Below are 20770 nucleotides of genomic sequence, written 5' to 3'. Positions count from 1 at the left end.
TCAAACATGCAGCTTTTAATAGAACAATGAAACAATGGCACTATGGCAGTTTTTCCCACATGACGGTGTAATAGTTGGAGGATAAACCCAGCATTGATTTCCAATCAGGGAGGATGGAGAGAGCTGACAAAAGGCCCCTGAGAAATTCACCCCAACGAAAAAGTGTTTGTGTGGTTTAAAGATGATGGTCTTGTATCTGAACCGGCCTCTCCTCCCTCATCCATCATCTTCATCCCGTCTTTTCCTCTCCGCCGGAACCTGCCTGCCGCTAAGTGGGTCTTTTATATCCTCTAACTAAGACGTCCGGCTCCCATCGGTGAGTGCCAGCGGCTGATAAAGAGGAGGGGATCTATCTTTGGAGCAGCCGAGTGTGGGAGGTGCTTTCAATTTCCTTCAGCAGTAACAAGCACAAGATAAATGCCCATGAAGGTAAATAACTGGGGGTTTATCAGTGGGGTTGAGCGTGCTGACCTCTCGCTTGGACTAATTTGATCACGACTCCATAAGTGGCTGATGGGAATCCCCAGTGCCACTGAGACGGGGGGTAAAGTTATCAACACCGTTCTTGAATAAAGGAGATCAAATGCTTGTATTTGTAATCTCGTTTCTTCTTGTCGCGACCCAGAGTTTGAACATAGATGGATCAGTGAACAGAAGGCCTTGCCTTCAGACATAGCTCTCATTTCACCACAACAGGCAGCAATACTGCAGGTGACGCACCTCTTGGAGCACCAATCCCCTGCTCCACTCATCCCTCACTCTTGACAGAGGCCGTTCCACCCTTTTTACCCTTTTGTGGAATAGGGACGTCCTGATCCGATCACGTGATCGGAAATTAGGCATGTTGTTTCAGACTTGATCGAAATCGGACGTTGCATCCGATCAGGGATCAGATCTATATTTTATTGCAGTGCATCAGACTTTGGATAAAAAAATGTAATTTTGCGTAACAACACTCCTAATATGAAGATTTTAATTTGAGCTTCTTTTTTTATTTAATTCAAATTTATGTTTAAATTTGCAGTATTTTTTACTAATTAATAGTTGCACTATTATTACTTGATTGTTCAAGCTACCTCCAAGAGAACCGCTATGTTTAAGGGCTAAATGATAAAATAAGGTGAATAAAATAAAAATAGAGGACAACCTGGATCTGTTTACTTTGCATTTATTCTTTTTTTTTAATGTGTAACAAAAGTATCGGATCAAGACACGGTATCGGCAGATACTCAACATATAATTGTCAGTGTGTGACATTTCCCCCAGTTTGTGTTTTCTGTTCTGCCCCGCCTGTCTTCCATCTGATTGTTCACACCTGTGTCTCGTTACCCCCTTGTAGGGATGGGAATTGATAAGATTTTTTCGATTCCGATTCCATTTTCGATTCTGCTTAACGATTCGATTCTTTATCGATTCTCTTATCGATTCTCATTTGGAGAAAAAAGAGAAGAAACAATTTTAGTATCAAATTTGTTTTAATAAAACAAAGTTGATACTAAAATTGTTTCTTTGTTTCAATTTCTTTGTTTCTCTGATCTTTTTTGTTCAAAGATATAAAACTTTTATATCTTTGAACAAAAACATATAAGTGAGGTCTTAAGAGGCCCCCAGCCTTGGGCTCCTCGATGGTGCCAGGGGGTCCCCACAAAATGATTTGTAATATACAGTAAAATATGTATTTAATATAAAATAATAATAATAAAATAAATATTCTTCTGTAGAAATTAACCAGAAACAACAAATTATTTTGTAGCAATTGCACAAGAATGTCCAGTAACATGTTCAACACCACAAACTTAGTCACTGCTGGTGACATTCATCTATTCTGGCCTGATACTCTTCCCTGCCTTGATGAAAGGAGAATCTAGCGGTAGAAGCTCTTTAACTTCTCCATAGATGAGCTGACGAGCTGCAGCTGTGTCAGGAGCTCCGCTGTCCGCCGGAGCGCCCGGCACGTCCGCGTTGCCGAAAGCGCAGCTCTTCTAAAACATGAATTATGGTTCCGCGTTAAATCGACGCAGGGCCCTCGGCGTAGGGTACGCGGCGACGCGCGCCCTACGGTGCGTGTAGCCGCGTACCCTACGCCGTAGGCTCTGCGTCGGTGTAACGCGGAACCATAAATCAACCTTAGAACACACCGGCTGACTCCACGCTCCCAGCGCATCACCCGGCCGAGTCCTAACAGTTTCCCCCCTTTGTTAAAATGTCCACATTGCAAGAATTGTCGCCCTGTTGTCATCCTTTTTGGTAAAATGTAACCTAACTTTCGAGCGTTTATGCCGCTTTGTCCCCGTGTTTTCCTGCTGGGCGCAAATGCGCACGTTGCGCAACGTGCTTGGTGACGTCATTCGCGCCCACTGGAATCGATATGGGAATCGTTTACGAAAAAGGCAAACGATTCCAAGGAATTGAAACACTGGGAACCGGTTCTCAACAAGACCCGGTTCTCGATTCCCATCCCTACCCCCTTGTGTATATCTGGTCTTGTCTTTCCCTTGCTCCTTTTCGGTTGCGTTCTGTCAGGAATGTGGTTGTCGAGGACCCAGATGCAGGAGAGCGAGAGGCAGGAGTTCCAAAAACCAGAATTTATTGGAGCAAAAACACAAAAACAAGAATCAAAAGCGCTGCTGGGCAGGATCGAAAAGAGGCAGAACAGAAACAGGGATCCAAAAACTATGGGACAACATGGAGGGAGCAAACAGTACGGACCGACAAGGAGCAAGGGAAGGACAAGACCAGATATACACAAGGGGATAACGAGACACAGGTGTGAACAATCAGGGCAGATGGAAGACAGGCGGGGCAGAACAGAAAACACAAACTGGGGGAAATGTCCAACACTGACAATAATGACTCGGAGTCGGATCGGGGCCTGGTGGGGACGTCCCTACTATGGACCATGGTCTCAGATCCAGCGGTGCTGATTCTCATCTAGAGAGATGTCGGGTCTGAAGACGACCCAGGGGGGCGGAATGCAGTTGGTTAGCACTACGACCGATCAGAGAAATTAAGTATTCATAGTATATGAATAGTGAGATAGTGAGACGGAGCAAGAGAGACGTCAACGGATCAAAAAATCCAACAATAGTTGCGTTTTTTTTTTAAACGCTCAACCAATGTTGCAGCTCACTGCAGCTAACGTTACCCAGACATAATCCCATCAGATTACCTCTTACCATTTGTAAATTACATGGACCGCCACAATTATGAAATTATGATGGAAAATTCAGCCTTGGCCACTTGATTAAAACAAAACTGCTGAGAGCAGCAAAACTTACAAAAAGATTAACACTAACTTTAAAGTTGATTTTGTCTACTCGAATCGTAACAATGAATCATCCTTTATGCCTTAAAATCATTATGCTCCTTAGTCCATCATCATTCTGCATCGAGACGCCTGATTTAGTCAAAATTAAATCTACTGAAATGTGGATCATCTCTCACGTCTTATTCTTGGTAATTTAGACACTCAGTTTAAGTCCAGTTAATCACTTGGTTGAAAATAACGTATTAAAGGGCATTTGATGGTTATTCCACAACAACAATCACCAGGGGCCTCATCTATAAAGCTTGCTTGCGCAGAAAAAGCGCCTGAAAGTTGCGGAAGCCGCCTTCTACGCAAATCCTCGGATCTAAAAAGAAAAAACTAACCGAAAAATCTGCTTATCTTTACGGCAACTAGGACCCTCCCGTAAGAATTTACTTAAGACACGGGGAACTGGCGACGCAGGGTTTGAGGTGGTGAAATGAAGCCAGATTCATGTCATACTCTTAATAATGTCATCACATATCACAAAATATATCAGACTTAAAATAATAAAATAATAAAATAAAATAATATAGCGCTGATCGTGTCCCTCTGTGTGTGAAGCTGTCAGTCGGGACTCTGGTGCTGCTGGAGCTGCAGCCGCGGTGCAGGACACGCCGGGAACCTCCTTCACCGCTTTAGGACAGAACAAATGAGGGGCTGCGTTTAGGGAGCCCCACGGAGCCCCTCATTTCTTCCCTAAAGGGACTCAGATTTGTTTTCATATATATGAGTTTTATGGGCGCGTGAAACCTTTACGTGCGGGTGTATGGTGCCTAAATTATGGCCCCGCGTTAAAACGACGCAGAGCCTACGGCGTAGGGTACGCGGCGACGCGCACCTACGCCGTAGGCTCTGCGTTGGTGACGCGGAACCATAAACCCGCCCTGAGCCGCTCTGAGGGGAGACGGGAGAGGGGGAGCGGGGGGGGGGTGAATTGGGGCTGCGGGGCCGTTCTCGTATCGCTTTCATACAGTGTCTTGATAATTTGCAATTTAAGGCTGAGCCTACCATTAGTTTTTAAACTGTAAAAAGTAAGGGGAAAATAAACATGATTTTGAAAAGACGGGGGGACGTGTCCCCCTGTTGCGCCGGGGAACTCACGGCGTTCCGCGCAGCAACGGCGTGCTGCCACTCACTCGCTTTATTTTATACTATTTATTTTTCTACTTTTACTGTGACCACAAAACAATGTGGTTTTCCTGTCCTCCTCATCAACAACATCTAGATCTCAGATCTCAGTGAAATTCAGTGGCACGGTGGCTCGACACGTTCATTCATTCATTCATTCTGAAGCCAAACAGGTTGCAGGAAGCCACTGCGCATGCTCAGCAGGCTCATTCATATGCAAAATGATTCCATTTTTGGTAGAAAGTGGGCGTGTAGAGGGCGGGATACCAGGCGGATTCACGTGCGCAGCCTTCCAGCTGGACTGTGATTTATAAAGAGAACCTTACGTGGAAGTCTGCGTGCACGCGGTTTTATAGATCCAGATTTTTTTTTGCGCCCGCCATTTTCGGCTTTTGAGCGTACGTGCACTTTTAGTATGACTCCTACGCAGTCCATTTTAAATGAGGCCCCAGGACACTGTCACAGAATACCTTGGTGGCCGACGTCTCTCGCCATTTTGTCTGCAGAAGCCTGGATTCAGGACTGCAGAATATCAACTGGCTGCTTCAGATCTCACTCTCGTTATGGATGGCAAGTTGCAGGGCTAAAAGTCCAAATCTGTTCCTCTCTCTCACATGGTCCTCCACCAGGGTGATCAGTGGAGCGACAACCACCACCAATGGGTTTTTAATACGTCCCATTTGGTTATTAGTGCAGCTAAGTGCTAAATTAAAGCTTCGCTGTAGCAAATCTACATTAGTAAGGAGTGATTTGAGTCTTCTGTTCGATGTTTCTGTAACTTATGGGTCTCTTTGCAGTCGTTGCTTCATTACGTCCCCCAGATGACTGTAACGTGGTGTAGCGGTCGCCTACAGTTGTGTATGAAAACATTTTCTCAGGTAACAGTGCGGAAACGGCTTAGTTGCATGAGTAAGAAAACATCTGTTTCCTGTCAGCTTTGACAAACTCACCAGCACAGGTAAGGCGCCTCATGCTTCCAGATGTTGCAACAGATGAAGCAAACGCCAGGAGATTTCTGAAGCCGAGTGAAAGGATGACTCAGCTGCAGCTCAGAGAAAGCATTGTTCGTCTAACTCGCCGTCTTGTGTCGTTATGCCTCTAGTCAACTGTTGTTGCACATGCACACATGTGTGAGAGGTCGTCCCTCTGGGCATCGTCTCCGCTCAGTAGACAAAAATGGGATTACACAATTAAATCTTGCTTTGGCCTCCAGCAGTCGCCCGGATTTCCGCTCTGTCCCTAAACTCAATTAACGTAACATCATCCCACGCTTCATTAGAGCTGCCGGAAATGTTAGGAAAACTAGTTTGTTTCACAATAAAGGTCTTTACTCTAAAAATGGGTGGATGCATATAAGAATAAGAATTTAGGATATAAAATGCGTATTTGATGGTTATCAGTAAACACATGGTCATTTTCAGTGAACTAAAACAGCAGCCAATGCTTCACATACCTCTTTTCCACCAAACCGGTTCCAGGGCTGGTCCTGGTTCTGGTTCTGGTTCTGGGCCAGAGTTTGGAACTGGACTTTCTGTTTCCACTGACAAAGAACTGGCTTTGGGCCAGAAGAACCCGTTCCAAGGTAGAACTAACTCTTTGCTGGGATACAGGAAAGAACCACTTAGCGGAGGGGGAGGAGTTATTAAGACCAACAGCAATATCAAGACTGGGAGACAGAGACATTTTCAAATAAGAATGAATCTGGATGCAGCAAAGCATCATGGGTCTGAGGAGGAGACAACCTGTCTTTTAGAGATGTGTCCACGGAGGGGCTACAAGGACCAAGTCCTATTAGAGCAAATACCTTGTTGTTGCTTCAACTTTCGCACGAAAACACAGCGACGTAACTGACGTGGCTCCCCTTAGCACCCGAGCTCTGGAAAAGCAAACCGGTTCTCAGCTGGTTCCTGAGTTGTGAACCAGAAACAGCCCTGGAACCAGTATGGTGGAAAAGGGGTAACAGTGGCCTTATTTATATAATGTTCTGCCCCGCCTGTTTTCCATCTGCCCTGATTGTTCACACCTGTGTCTCGTTATCCCCTGTGTATATCTGGTCTTGTCTTTCCCTGCTCCCTGTCGGTCCGTACGGTTTCCTTCCTCCATGTGTCCTGTCAGGATTTCGGTTTTTGCTCTAGTGTTTTTGATAATCCTGCTCTGCAGCGTTTTTGGTTCTTGCCCTTTTGTTAAATAAAACCCTGTTTTTGGAACTCCTGACTCCCGCTCTCCTGCATCTGGGTCCTCAACCAACACACTCCGTGACACCTCTGAGTCCGTAGAAGTTTTGTTGTTGCGTATAGATGGACGCAGAAGATAACGAGGCAAATAAGTTATGTCGGCTTGTGAAACAGATGCACTGGATTCGAGCCCAAGACAATACCGAGTACAGAGACCAGATTAAATTGCCTGAAATAAGGCAACACAATACAGACCACTTAAGTCCAGTAATTAGTCATTACTGCAACCTCGGAGGAAATCAATAGTTGTTATTTTCTCCGATTGTGCAACCTCCACCGAGCTCTGAGCTGCAGTGGCCGAGACGGAAACGCACCATATTGATGGGTTCCCTGAAAGCACCAGCAAGACGATTCAGTCGGATCCCCGTTTTATACGTGTTACACAATGTTTATGGGAGATTAGTTCACCGGGCGTTCGAGGAGGAAGACAACGGTTACCACTAGAAACTGCATGTGAAGTGGCAACCATAAAGGAGGAGGGACTGCAGGAGGGATTTGAAGAAGGACTGGAAGAGGGATTGCAGGAGGGATTGGAGGAGGGACTGGAGGAGGGACTGGAGGAGGGATCGGAGGAGGGACTGCAGGGGGACTGTGTCAGGCTGGTGTGGTGAGGACCCAGATGCAGGAGAGCGAGAGGCAGGAGTTCAACAAAAAAGGGTTTATTTTACAAAAACCAAAAACCAAAAGCGCTGCTTGGCAGGATCAAAAGTCACACAAAACAGGGATTCAAAAAACTTGGCAGGACACATGGAGGAAAGAAACAGGACCAGATATACACAAGGGGGTAACGAGACACAGGTGTGAACAATCAGGGCAGATGGAATACAGGCGGGGCAAAACAGAAACACAAACTGGGGGAAATGTTAACCACTGACAGACTGGAGGAGGGACTGGAGGAGGGATTGAAAGAAGGACTGAAGGAGGGATTGCAGGAGGGACTGGAGGAGGGACTGGAGGAGGGACTGGAGGAGGGATTGGAGGATGGACTTTGTCAGGCTGGTGTGGTGAGGACCCAGATGCAGGAGAGCGAGAGGCAGGAGTTCAACAAAAAAGGGTTTATTTTACAAAAACCAAAAGCGCTGCTTGGCAGGATCAAAAGTCACACAAAACAGGGATTCAAAAAACTGGAGCAAAAACTTGGCAGGACACATGGAGGAAAGAAACAGAACGGAACCAGGGCAGATGGAAGACAGGCGGGGCAATACAGAAACCCAAACTGGGGGAAATGTCAACCACTGACAGACTGGAGGAGGACTGGAGGAGGGAGTGGAGGAGGGACTGGAGGAGGGACTGCAGGAGGGAGTGGATGTCATTAGGGGCGGCAGTAGCTCAGGTGGTAGAGCGGGTCGTCCAATGATCGGAAGGTCGGCGGTTCGAATCCCGCTCTATCCCAGTTTGCTGTCGTAGTGTCCTTGGGCAAGACACCTTACCCACCTTGCCCCTTGTGAATGTGTATGAATGTGTTTGAATGTTGGTGGTGGTCGGAGGGGCCGTTAGGCGCGATAGGCAGCCACGCTTCCGTCAGTCTGCCCCAGGGCAGCTGTGGCTACAATGTAGCTTACCACCACTGGAGAGAATGTGTATGGATGAATAATGATTTCTGTAAAGCGCTCTGGGTGCCTAGAAGGGCGCTATATAAATCCAAGTCATTATTATTATTATTATTATTATTAGCCAGGTTACAAAACCCACCATTGGTTTCTCTGGAGAATTGAACCACCCTTCTCTTTATAGTGAGATGTTATCTGAGACAGATTATCCCTCCAGCATGTGGTTGGGTCTACCTTTGGGCCCTCTCCTGGTTGGATACACCCTAAACACCTCCTCAGGGGGGCATCCAGGCGGGATATGGAGCAAATGACTTGACAGGTTTGGCATCACTAAATGCTGCCCCGACCCACCTGGTCTTTCACTTCAGACCAAATCTTTCCCCTTACCTGAAGAAGCTATTCCACCTTTTCACTTTGGATTTGGTGATGCTGAGTCCCATCCCCGTCACTGCAGCTGGAGCAGAAAGCTGCTCCGGTTAGAGCTGATATTCATGGACCAATACCTGCTCAATAACACCTAACTGCTGGAATATAAAGAATCACGTTCCCACACTTGAAGTGTTTATTAAGCGGGCAGCAGTTCACATCCATCCATCAATGTCAGGGCCAATGAGGTGGATAAACTCCTTTAATGTTCAAATTAACTGCGGAACCGACTGGTTGTCATGGTTACTGGCTGTAATGGCGGGTGACACTACTGACATTACCTGCAGCTCTTTTCTTCTTTTTCATCCATAACCACAATTCATTGGCTAAAGGTTTCACACACACACACACACACACTTCTCGGTCCACAAGTGTGGACCTCGCTGTAATATAAGCACAGGAGCCACAGACGTGATCTTACTGACTTAACAGAGCCGCTGACTTTCGTTGCAGTTTTGTTTGAAATATCTCAACACTGTTGACTTGATGGTCAGTCATTTCCCTCGCAGACGCTCTTGTTCCCTTCAGCATCACTTTGTCGTGGAAAAACCTGCCAAACTTCTTTAGTACATTCTTTCCAACTAGGTGAATAACTGGACTGAAAACTGAATATTTAGGTTACCAAGAATAAAACTTGAGAGATGATTCTGATTTTGGTAGATTTAATTAAACCACGGAGGTCAAGGGGGGAGTAAAGTTTAAACAATGCCTATAAAGATGCAGCACCACTCACCTTTGTGGCCAATAGAAAAGTCAAACATCAGACCCCAGAAATGTACGAGGTCTGTTACTAGCAACTAACTACCTCATTTACCTTAACCACATTTTACTTCTTGTGGTGTAAAGTATTTTCCTGACTCTTTTAGGTTTGATACTTTTCTTTATGTGCATCTCTCTTTACTGACTCAACCAGTGGAAGAGTTTACTATAAAAGTTGGGTAGGAGATCTTTTTTTTTTTAGTTATATTACCTGATTTTCTCTTCACACATTAATAGCAAACAATTCATTAAGTGCTCTAAAAAAAAAACTATAAAGAAACTAAAACCATACAGTTAAACACTAAGTTATACACAGCCTGGATGTTGTTGGAGGCGTGGCTTCGAGGCAGGAGGGGGTTGTAATTTTCAACCTATCCTACGCTTAACATTTAGAGCATCATGAAGTAGGGATAGGCGGTATGGACTAAAAAAATTATCACGATAATTTTCTGGCATTTATCCCGATAACGATACAAAAAATACCAATTCAACTCCACCTTTTTAACTATAAATCTATCACCACATTCAGTCTTTGGAGCCCCCAAAACACTGCTCTAAAAGAATACTAAATACTACTAAACTACACAAATTAAATGGAATTAATAAAAACCAATTAAAAACCAATTAAATAACCACAAGCACGTCATCAACAGGAATTTATCTTTCTTTCTTTCTTTCTTTCTTTCTTTCTTTCTTTCTTTCTTTCTTTCTTTCTTTCTTTCTTTCTTTCTTTCTTTCTTTCTTTCTTTCTTTCTTTCTTTCTTTCTTTCTTTCTTTCTTTCTTTCTTTCTTTCTTTTCTGGCTCATTTCCTTCCTTCCTTCCTTCCTTCCTTCCTTCCTTCCTTCCTTCCTTCCTTCCTTCCTTCCTTCCTTCCTTCCTTCCTTCCTTCCTTCCTTCCTTCCTTCCTTCCTTCCTTCCTCCCTTCCTTCCTTCTTTCACGCACACGTACGTTGCTCTGCGTCGATTTCACACAGAACCATAAGTCCGACTTTACACAAAAACGTCATCAACGGGAATTTATCGTTTTTGCCACGAGATGACAAATTCTTACTGTGGGGAATTTTTTTGACGGTATATCGTGAACTGTAAAATATTGCCCATCCCTATCATGAAGCAGCTTTTGCTACATTTAGTTACTTGGGTAACCCTTTAGAGGTAGATATATAGTTGCTGGAATCAGCAAATGTATGAACCGGTCCTATTACAACGACTCTGATGTGTCTCTGATGTGATTTTGCTGAGAACTTGAAGACTTGAAACTGCAGGAATGAGAAAGTCCCTCCAGAACGCTTTGTGAAAAGTGAAACTGATATTTTGACACGAGCACAAGTCGTCTGAGCTACTTAAACATAAAGCCTGTGTGCCCATCCTTAAAACCAGATATTTATGTGTGGAGTTGGTACAGTCTGGGTTCAAAAACCTGCACTAAAATGGGGCTCGGAGTGTGTGTGTGGTTATGTGTGTGTGGTTGTGTGTGTTGTTGTCTGTGTCTGTGTGCATCCCTGCGATGGACCGGTGACCCGGCCAGGGTGCATCAGTGCTTCCACTGTTTGACGACAGGCAAAGGCCTCTGGGATACAGTGTATTAGATCGACCGCTGTTTGCTGGTTGAAGCAGCAGCTTCTTCGTCGTGTAATTCATTCATAATTCCGACTAACAGTCTGAAAGGGGACCTCAGGGACGCACAAATGAAATTCTGGGGTTTTCCTTCCAGCTCTCAGAAACGTCCCAGCAGATCTCTGGTTATTGTTTCGTTTCTGCTCCGCCTCCCCAAGAGACCTCATAGCCTCCCTCCCAGACCCATCTCTCCTCCTCATAGCTGCTGTGTTCAAACAGCAGCTAATCAAATCATTCTTACAAATAGGTTGAACAACTTTGGCACTTTTCCAGTTTTAACAGTTTTAACCGCCCGGTACCGCTGTACTAACCAGATAAATGGTACAAAACAATAGACTGATACATTTGCAGACCAGTAGCGGCATGTCAATAGGGGGCACTAGGGCGCCGCCCCCATTAAAATTACAGGGAAAAAAAAAATATAGACACAGTACACATAAATTAAAATTAATTATCACATCTGTGCACTCATAAAATGTGTCTGACATAATTTTTCAAGCCTTGCCCATCCCATACTGGGTTTATTCAGAGTTGTTTTTTGTGCAGACTGAAATACATACGTTTCAACGGCGAGGGTGCCGGCCAAATGAGTGTGTATTGCATGTTCTTTTTCTTCTTTTCTTCCATGTGACTTCATGCTGGTCTTTAATTGGTTACTCAAAGCCTCTCCTCCGGGCGCAGCTCTCTGCGCCCGTGGCCAAGTTTTCTGTCATTCTTCATCCAATCTGATTGATTCATGAGCTGTCAATCAAAGTCACACCCCTGACAGTGTAGACGCACGACTGCATCTGTCACTCGCTACAAACAGAGTCACAGCCATAGACATCTCTCCGTATCCGCCCCATCGAGCTGCTGCGATACGTCAACGACGCCGCCATATTGGATGTGGCAAGACTGCGCTGTAAACTAATACAAGTAAATGGACTTATATTCATAAAGCGCCTTTCTACAAAGAAATGTACGTTTTACGTCTCATTTATTCATTCACACATGCACTAATATAATGGGAAACTGTTAGGCACCAAATATAATATATTTAATTTTCTGAGATGGCAAAAATAAGAACTTTATTGATCCCACATAGGAGTAATTCATGTTATATCAGCTATAGAGAACAAGGTAGTGCCGTAAAACAATATATATCCCCCCTCACAAAAATAAGAAAAATAGAGGACCACATCTCTAAAAGACAGGTTGTCTCCTCCTCAGACTACTGCTCCTGCTTTCCAGATTAATCCTTATTTGAAAATGTCTCCGTCTCTCAGTCTTGCTATTGCCGTTGGTCTTAACAACTCCGCCCCCTCCGCTTACGTAAGCAGTTCTTTCCTCAAGCCCAGCAAAGAGTTGGTGCTACCTTGGAACCGGAGCCAGTTCTTTGTCAGTGGAAACAGAAAGTTCCAAACTCAGCACTGGTCCAGAACCAGTCCTGGTTTGGTGGAAAAGGGGTAAATGTGAACGCCCATGGTCCTTCGTATTGATTAGCTTCACTGTAAATGCTTTAAACCCGTTTTTGGTATTTCTGACTGATCTAAGAGGCGTGTCTCTGCTTTCCTACAGGCTTCGGCGTCTAAGGGCTCTCTGGGAGCAAGGGCGGTGCATCCACGTTGCCGGCAGACATCTCCAGCACACACTCATGCGCTCGGGCCGCTCTTGATACGTCCTAGTCTCAGCAGCATCGCACCACCACCTCCACAGCCAAGATGGACGACGACGGGCGCTACCGGGACGGCCGCTCGGACTTCATCCGCGGTGCCAAGGACATTGCCAAAGTTGCCAAGAAGCAGGTCGGCAAGAAGGTGGGGCGTGGCGTGGACAAAGTGGCCGACGAGTACTCCAGGCGCTCTTACAAGCGGTTCGAAGAGGAAGACGACGACGACGACTACGCGGGCGTGCAGAGCGGTGACGCCGGATATTACCGGAACGACAGCCGGGCCAATGACGAGGAAGGCCACAGCGACTCGACTGAAGGACACGACGAGGACGACGAGATCTACGAGGGCGAGTACCAGGGGATCCCGCGGGCCGACTCGGGCAAGGCCGGCGGCCTGGACGGCGTGGAGGCGGCGCAGGCGCAACAGTTCAGGGACATGGCGGCCTACGAGGGCGAGAGGAGGAAAGACCAGGAGGAGCTGGCGCAGCAGTACGAGGCCATCCTGCAGGAGTGCGGCCAGGGCAAATTCCAGTGGACCCTGTACTTCGTGCTGGGACTGGCGCTGATGGCGGACGGCGTGGAGATCTTCGTGGTCGGCTTCGTGCTGCCCAGCGCAGAGAAGGACATGTGTCTGTCCGAGCCAAACAAGGGCATGCTGGGTAAGCCGTCCAGATCTTATTCTCTGTCTCACTCTGAATGTGACCGTAAGTTTTCTAATCACCCGTCGACACCCGGGGGAGGTGACTACTGTATTTTGTGAAACAAAGCTGAACTTTATTCAACTCGTTCACGATAACTGAAGAATATCGTTCAGTTGTAACTAAAACAGAAAAATAAACTCAAATTTTAAATAATTCGTCTTCCACGAATCCCTCAATAAAAAGTGGAGGAGGTAAACGTAGTACTACATCCTGTTCTCTGATTGGTTCATCGTTGCCAGTGATAGCAGATGCCTGAAGTTAGTGTGAGGTTGGAACAACATTGTATTCCAACATTTGATTATAACTACATTATGATGCAGATTTGAAAATTGAAAACGTTGGTTTGACGTCTAATTACAGCTACATAATTAGTTATCTAACGTTGTCTGACAACCCGTATCCAACCAAGGACCAACTTTAATGTGTCTGAACGGTGCGACCACCAATCAAGCGGAGCGGCTTGGATAAAATATATGTTTTTTAAAAAGATCCTCTGACACTTATAGAAATAGATTATTATTTTACTCAAATGTGACGGGACCTCTATCTACCTAAACTACAGAGGGTCACATGACCTTCTTTTACTCTTTACAAGTGTAATTCATTGTATTTTAATAAGAAATCTTGCCCCCGTTTCATGGTTGAAGTTACTGCATGACACAGTTAATACAAACATAACACGATCTGCATCCTTTTCAAAATAAGAGCCCCCTAGTTACAGCGGGTAACCAGTTCTTTAAAATACTTTTATTGTGAAATATTTTCAGGAAGGAGTTGGGGGAATGCTCATTAACTTGCAAAGTTCAAGTTAGCGCTTGCAATTATAATAATGTAAAAAAAACAAAAAAACAAATAAAAACACGATTTGTAGGCTACAGTAACACAAAGAAGAAGAAGAAAAGAAGTAGACTATGATGGCTCGTATTAAAAAGTTAGACCGCTTGTTTCTGAACATAGCAGACTCTGAACCGCCGGAAAATAAAAAGACAACAGATGTCAAAAAGAGACTTTACAAAGAAGAATATATCATGTTAGGATTTACAGGAACTGCCCCAGTGTTTTCTATGTGGAGAAGTTCTGTCAGAGTTTTACGGTCCTAAGAGTTGTTCACAAATTTGCAGGGGGTCCAGGACCCCTAAAAGGTTGAGAACCACTGCTCTAGAGATCCCTGGGATCAGTATGACAGGTACCTCAGATCCTCCATAAAACAGACGGGAGTCTAGGATCTATCTTTTCTTTTCTTTTATTTGCTATGAAGTTGGAAGCTGCAGATGTCTGAGCTGCGGCCCCTGTGGAACTACTACTTAACAGCTATTGGCTCATCTGCGTTTGAGGGGGCGGGACTAACCATAGGTCAAGAGAAATACTGTGCATCTCAGTAGCCTCTATGAGCTACTCAAGTCTCCTGCGTAAAACTGTGATTTAACCAATGAGTGAATGAATAAAACACACGTTTTACTAGGCTCAATCTGATTTCTGCTCCTTGATTTGAGCTAAATGTGGCAGGAATGTGATGGACTGCTGCTCCATCTGCAGTAATTCAGACTGTGTATCAGTCTTTGGGGGTGAAGCGAAACAAGAGTCAGGGGTCTTAGTTTGGCAGTCCACGTGAACATGGACTCTGGCTTGAGACTCCCTGAGGATGGGCGGAGCCGGCGAGTCTCCTGGCCACCTCCCTAGGCAGGAGTTTATGTGTCAGGAGGAGGTCCTGGGGGCAGATCCAGCACATACTGTAGGGATTAGACCTCCTACCTGGCCTGGAAACGCCTCCGTAATCACCCAGAAGGAGCTGGAAGAGGTGGCCGGAGAGATGGAGGGCTGCTGCCTCCACCTCTCCGTCTGTTTCGGTAAAGCTCAGCTTCACCAGGTTTTCAGCGAGCACATCGGAAAAGACATTTTTGGAGGATGCTGCGACTGATATAGATACAAAAACTCCATCATCAGGTCAAACCACAGGTGCAACCGACTGTGGAGGTCATCCGTCTTGGCTCAGCATCCCTCTGCCCCTCTGTGGTGGGGATGGTTTGGTGGGGGGGGCATGCAAGAGCACGTTCTTCCCTCCCTTCTCCCTATTACATAACATGCCTGACTCATGCTCCGGAGCCTTTCGCTCATATTTCTCTGCATCCCGTGATTCCTGACGGCCCCCCACCCTCACGCTCCATCAGCAGTTTGCACACGGACCCTCCTCTGCCCGTCACTTCAACCTGATGCACCGTGGTGGCACATGTGGGAGCTGTGAACGCTTGCAGAATATTAACCTCCGTACAGCGGGAGGCGTTCGGAAACAATTACTGCAGCAGCTTGTTAAACTAAACACCAACGTCTTTAATATCGGGACTCGCAGGAGCTGAATGAAGTGAGAAAATGAAAAGCAGGAGTAATGAAACCCCTTCTGCAGCTCCGGAGCCGGAGGAAACACTGTGACGCCACGGAGGCGAACACAGCGGCCGTCATTGATTTGCCCTTGTTGTGAGGCTGCAGAGGTTGCAGCTGCAGAGCGCCGCGGCCGCTTCGCCTAAACCACAAGGAAAAGGCTGTTCAGTTCTGCACACACACGAATAATCGGCTCATCTTTGTAGCTGCGCCGTGAGATAAGTACATTTCCGGAGGACGTTGCGCCACAGTCCTCCAGAGGCCATCGGCAACCTTTACATACTCTATTATTTCTGTGGCCTCTTAATAAAATTAGTAACTGAAACGAGTGATGAGGGGAAACAGATGGGATGAAGAAAAGATGGATTCACTGGTTCCTCCTGGCAGAGGAAAGTGGAGGCAAATTAGGCCGAAGCTGCCGCCTCCTCGATATAATTAGTACCACATTTTGATGCAAATACTTGTAGAGAGAACATAAATACGAGAGCTCAAATATGCAAGCAAGCAGGTGGTGTTTTAACCTTCTAACCCTGTTTTCTGGCAGGTTTTCTTTTCTTTTCTAAAGGAAAAGAAAAATATGAAGCTACTTTCATTTACATTTGACTTGCATTTTAGGTTGTTTGCTGGTATCTTCATCGAAAATATAAAGAATCCAGCAGTCTGATGTTGCTGACATGATGTCCCTTGAACCTGCATCCTTACAATAGCAGAGTGCCACCCAAAGACTGTATCAGAAGACCTGGACAAGCCCCTCCACTGATGTCTGCAAGGCACCATGTTGGCAGGAACTAGCACCACCGTACCCAAGTTGATCCAAAAATAGGCAAATGAAACGAGTAGGCGTTGAAGCATCCTGGAACCTTCATTCAGTAACCACAAGTTAGCTATTTTAGCTTAGCTGGCTTAGTTCATGCTCATCTATGGTGCTAATATCATTTCATGTTCATACGTTAAATTCTGTCCAAACGGCGTCTTCTCAAATGTTGAAAAAACATCCAAAATATGCAGGGACCCTTGGCCTTGGTCTTGATAGCGCCCAGCGCTAGGGGCTAGGCTTTAGGTTAGCTGTCTGGTTAGTCAACTTTTTTTTCTGAACTCCACGTAAAAATGGTCCAAGTAAAGGTCCCTCGACCAGAGGACCAGATTCTGCAAGAGGTGGAAGCTGAACTAGAGACGGCCCAGTTTACCTCTAGCTAGCCAAGTTGTGTTTTCTAAATGTATAGTTTAAAAACTAAAGGGAAAAAAAACCAAAATGGTCCGGTATGGTCTGGTTTAATGGGACCTTTTTATAATGGAAACAAAATAACAGACCGGACCACCGGACCAGCCCCGACAGGGCCGAGCCGCTCAGTGGAAACAGGGCTTTAGTTTTCTGTCACTGAACCAGGTTGTGTCTTCTAAATGTATAGTTTCAAAACTAGAGGGGAAGACTTTGAAAAAACAGCAAATAAGAAACGTATTAAAAGTAAATATGGACGGAAAAATAAATAGAAAAAAGAAAAATAATTCCCACTGTTCAAAGGACCACTGGCTAGTAGCTAGTAGCTAGTAGCCTTCAGTTGGCGGTTAGGACAGTTACCTCAGGCCGTTTTGCTAAGTTTTGCACCCAAACCCTTCCAGGCCCACCCTCTTAGTTGAGTTTACAACCCAACAAGCCATGTTATCTTTAAAATAAGACTGACTTTGGTCTGTTAGGTTTTTATCCACAACTCAGAAGTCAAGAAGTCAAAGGCGTAGCTAAGGTGACAGTGAGCCGTCACAGACACAAACTATCACTCACAAGACCACGCCCCCGGTTATGAATAGATTTCAGGCTTTTATATAAATGTCTGATGCGGTTTGTACAAATCGCCCCCCTGTACCGTTGTGGGCCGCCACCTAGTGTTCGGTGAGAGAACTGCAACTAGCTGCAGGTCAAATATCTTCACCAGTAATTTCCTTCTTGTTTCTGAGGGATTTCTGAATCTTGGCCTTCGGCCTGCCTTCACATCTTGACGTTTACGTCGGAGTGATCCCGCTGCACTGAAGCGCTCGTCTATCTTTCAGCTTTCTGCAGCGACCGGCTCGGCTTCAGCCGCAGAGACGCTGCCTCGTCCTCGGGTGAAGAGTCCAAAGCTCATTCAGAAAGGCCTGTGTGCTCCGGCACAAAGGGGAAAACTGGCTATTAATAGCTCCTCGCCCGCCCCCTCCACCTCTCTCTCTGTCTCTCTCTCTCGGCCGTGAACACAGATACACAATCCTGCAGCGACACACCGTTTTCATGCACACACATGCGCACGTATCCACGACCCTGAAGCCTTGGGGAGCTCAGACTCATCTCCACTGGCCGCTGTCCTCCCCTCCATTTCCTCTCGCTTTCCTCTCCTGTATCCTCTGACCTCTCCGTCATGGAGACACAAGACAGAATGACTGTAAAAAAATAATAAACAGAAATGGTGTAAAAGAAGTCAATGTGTAAAAATGATTCAGGTGTGTTTCACACTCTGAATCCGTCTCTGCCTCCAACCCCTTCGGCTGGAGTTCTGGATTTTTTTATTTAATTATTTTTTTTTTTGTAGCCTGGTTCGTTCATGAGGCAGGAAACTTCAGTCCTTCAGAAGACACTTTATAGTGGCTGATAGCGACCCCAATTGATCGATCAATCTTCAGGCTAAGCATGGGAGATACTGAAACTGTATGATGCGCACATTAATCATAATAATTCACTGTCCAAACAATAAGCTCAAGTTTAAAAGGTTTACTATTTCAGTGCACCAATTGTCACAATACAATAAAATATGTGTACTAAATATCTGTGCAATCTGTGCAAATAGCCTAATCAAACAGTGAGCTAATTAGCGTGAATGGATATCAGAATAGTGAAGTGCAAAGTATGTAGTGCGTAGTGCGGTCAACAAAGTATGCTCTCTCCCAGTTCACCCCAACTCCATAGTCCAGCCAGCCGTGAGGCGGAGCGGAGGAGAAGCCTTATTTGTAGACGCCCAAAAGCCACCCACAGAGACACTCCTACCTCGAGGAGTCAATATACGTTCACACTGCAGGCCTTAATGCTAACCCTATCCTCCATGTTTGTCTTGACCTTTTCCGATCGCTTCCGAGTGACTACCGCCCCCGCCAGCGCAGTATTATGACAGCGGTCGCTCTCAAGTGACGTCAAACTCGCATTAATTCCGACCTGGCTGTTCACACTGAGGTCGCATTGCAAAACATTAGACCTGTATCCGATTTAGAACCACATATGGAAGCGACCTGAATCTGATTTGAAAAGATCAGATTCCATGTGACTTGTGCTGTTCACACTGTCATAAACAAATCCATCACTCAATAAAGTGCTCAAATAGTACTAGACGCATTCGGCTCCTACACACTTAAAACAGCATCTTCTCACTTTCAAGTAGCTTTTTTTCCCTCGACATGGTTCTGCATCGCTCCGGAGGATTTACAAACTCTGTGATGGCACAGTACGGTACGGTTTAGAATGGTCCAGTCACCTTAGATGAGCGTTTCCACTGCAAGTCGGGCCGCCATGGCCCATGCAGGCTGCCTAGCGTGGCGTCATAAGCAAAGCTACCATAGAGACGCCACCAGCAGCAACGATGGAGGCCATCCAGCAGCTGGCTTTAGTCACGCTCTGCTTCTGGGGCAACCGTTGACATGTTTACTGTCCACCAATCAACTGATTGTACCGTGTGAAACCAGTAGCTCCGCCCCCTAACTGTACCGTGACATTTTTCTATGGACCTACAAAACAACGGGGGCCCAAAAAATGGTACCGGTACAGGTTTTCTGGGACCTTTTTAAAATGGAAACAACAAAATACCAGACCCGACCGGACCAGACTGGATCGAAATGAACTAGACTAGTCAGTGTAAACGCGGCTTTAGTTTTTTGTCACTGAACCAGGTTGTGTCTTCTAAATGTATAGTTTTAAAACTAGAGGGGAAAAAACAGCAAATAAGAAACGTATAAAAAGTAAATATGGACAAAAAATAAAAAGGAAAAAGATACATAATTGTCCAAAGGATTTTTATAAATTAGCAAAAATATATTTATAATTGGAAAAAGAACGAATGTGAAAATAAATGCTTTGTGTTTTTAATATTTCCTGACTTTTATTACGTTCAGTTTTTATCCATTTGCTCTGATTGATCCGTAGCAAGCGTGAACATGTCTAAATGTCTAAATCCCTAAACGTCCGTCAGCTGACTTAATTAAAATCCAGTGACTTTAAAAATAAAGACCATGGAAGTGTAAAATAAATTTATAGAGCAGTTCATCAGCTCTCCAAACCGCTTTACGCTCCAACCATCGATGACGGAGTAATTTTGAAGATCTCTGCTCGAGTTAGACTGGTTATGGAGGATAAATGGGCCATGATTTGTCCCCGAGCCAGCTCTCAGGGACAAGTGCAGCTGCTGATGCATCTATCAACACAAACCCATGAGCCGGAGCCGGCCGGATGTGGCGACGGCAGGTTAGATAACCGGTGATCGCTGAGGGGGAGTCGGGCTGGAGCGGCGGAGGGCCATAGCCCGCGGGTCTCTGTGGATCCCAGTCACCGTGGGCGTCTGTCTCTCCGTCGGTTTGAGAGCCTGTCTGTCTGCCCGTCGACCTTCTTCCTGCTGCAATGCGGCGGCGGTTACTGACTCCATCATCGCTGACTCGTTGCAGCAGTGAGCGATTCACAGCTGTGTCTCTGCTCTGCAACGTTTCTCATCACTTTAGAGGACATCAAAATGACTGGTGTCACAGCTCCTGTCCCCTTCATGACCACCAGCAGCACAACCCTCATTTTAACCCCAATTCAAGCTTATCTTTACCTCATTTCATCCCTTAAAATTGGCTGCTTTATGGCCTAGTAAGGACATTTATGTGAGAAACAGTGAATCCCCAACAAAGCTTTCTTTCTCGATTCGGAGCTGCAGTTTTTATTTTCAAATCAAGGGAATGAGTCACACGGTCTAAGAATGAAAGATTAGTCAAAGCATCAATGGAAATGTCCTTTTAAAAAGAAAGA

General features: G+C 45.6%; 1 protein-coding gene across 1 annotated transcript in view; it reads left to right on the top strand.

Moving 5' to 3' along the window:
• sv2a (synaptic vesicle glycoprotein 2A) overlaps positions 1-20770 on the top strand; it is a 78110-nt gene that overhangs the window by 18401 nt on the left and 38939 nt on the right. The window contains exon 2 of the mRNA XM_061717428.1: positions 12583-13335. Within this exon, the coding sequence (XP_061573412.1) occupies positions 12726-13335 (610 nt within the window). The 5' untranslated portion in view covers positions 12583-12725. The remainder of the gene's footprint in view (positions 1-12582; positions 13336-20770) is intronic.

This window comes from Cololabis saira, chromosome 3, assembly GCF_033807715.1.
Source record: "Cololabis saira isolate AMF1-May2022 chromosome 3, fColSai1.1, whole genome shotgun sequence".
NCBI classification, from domain to species: Eukaryota; Metazoa; Chordata; class Actinopteri; order Beloniformes; family Belonidae; genus Cololabis; species Cololabis saira.
The sequence above is the reverse complement of the archived record's forward strand: the minus strand, read 5'-3'. Positions and strand labels throughout refer to the sequence as shown.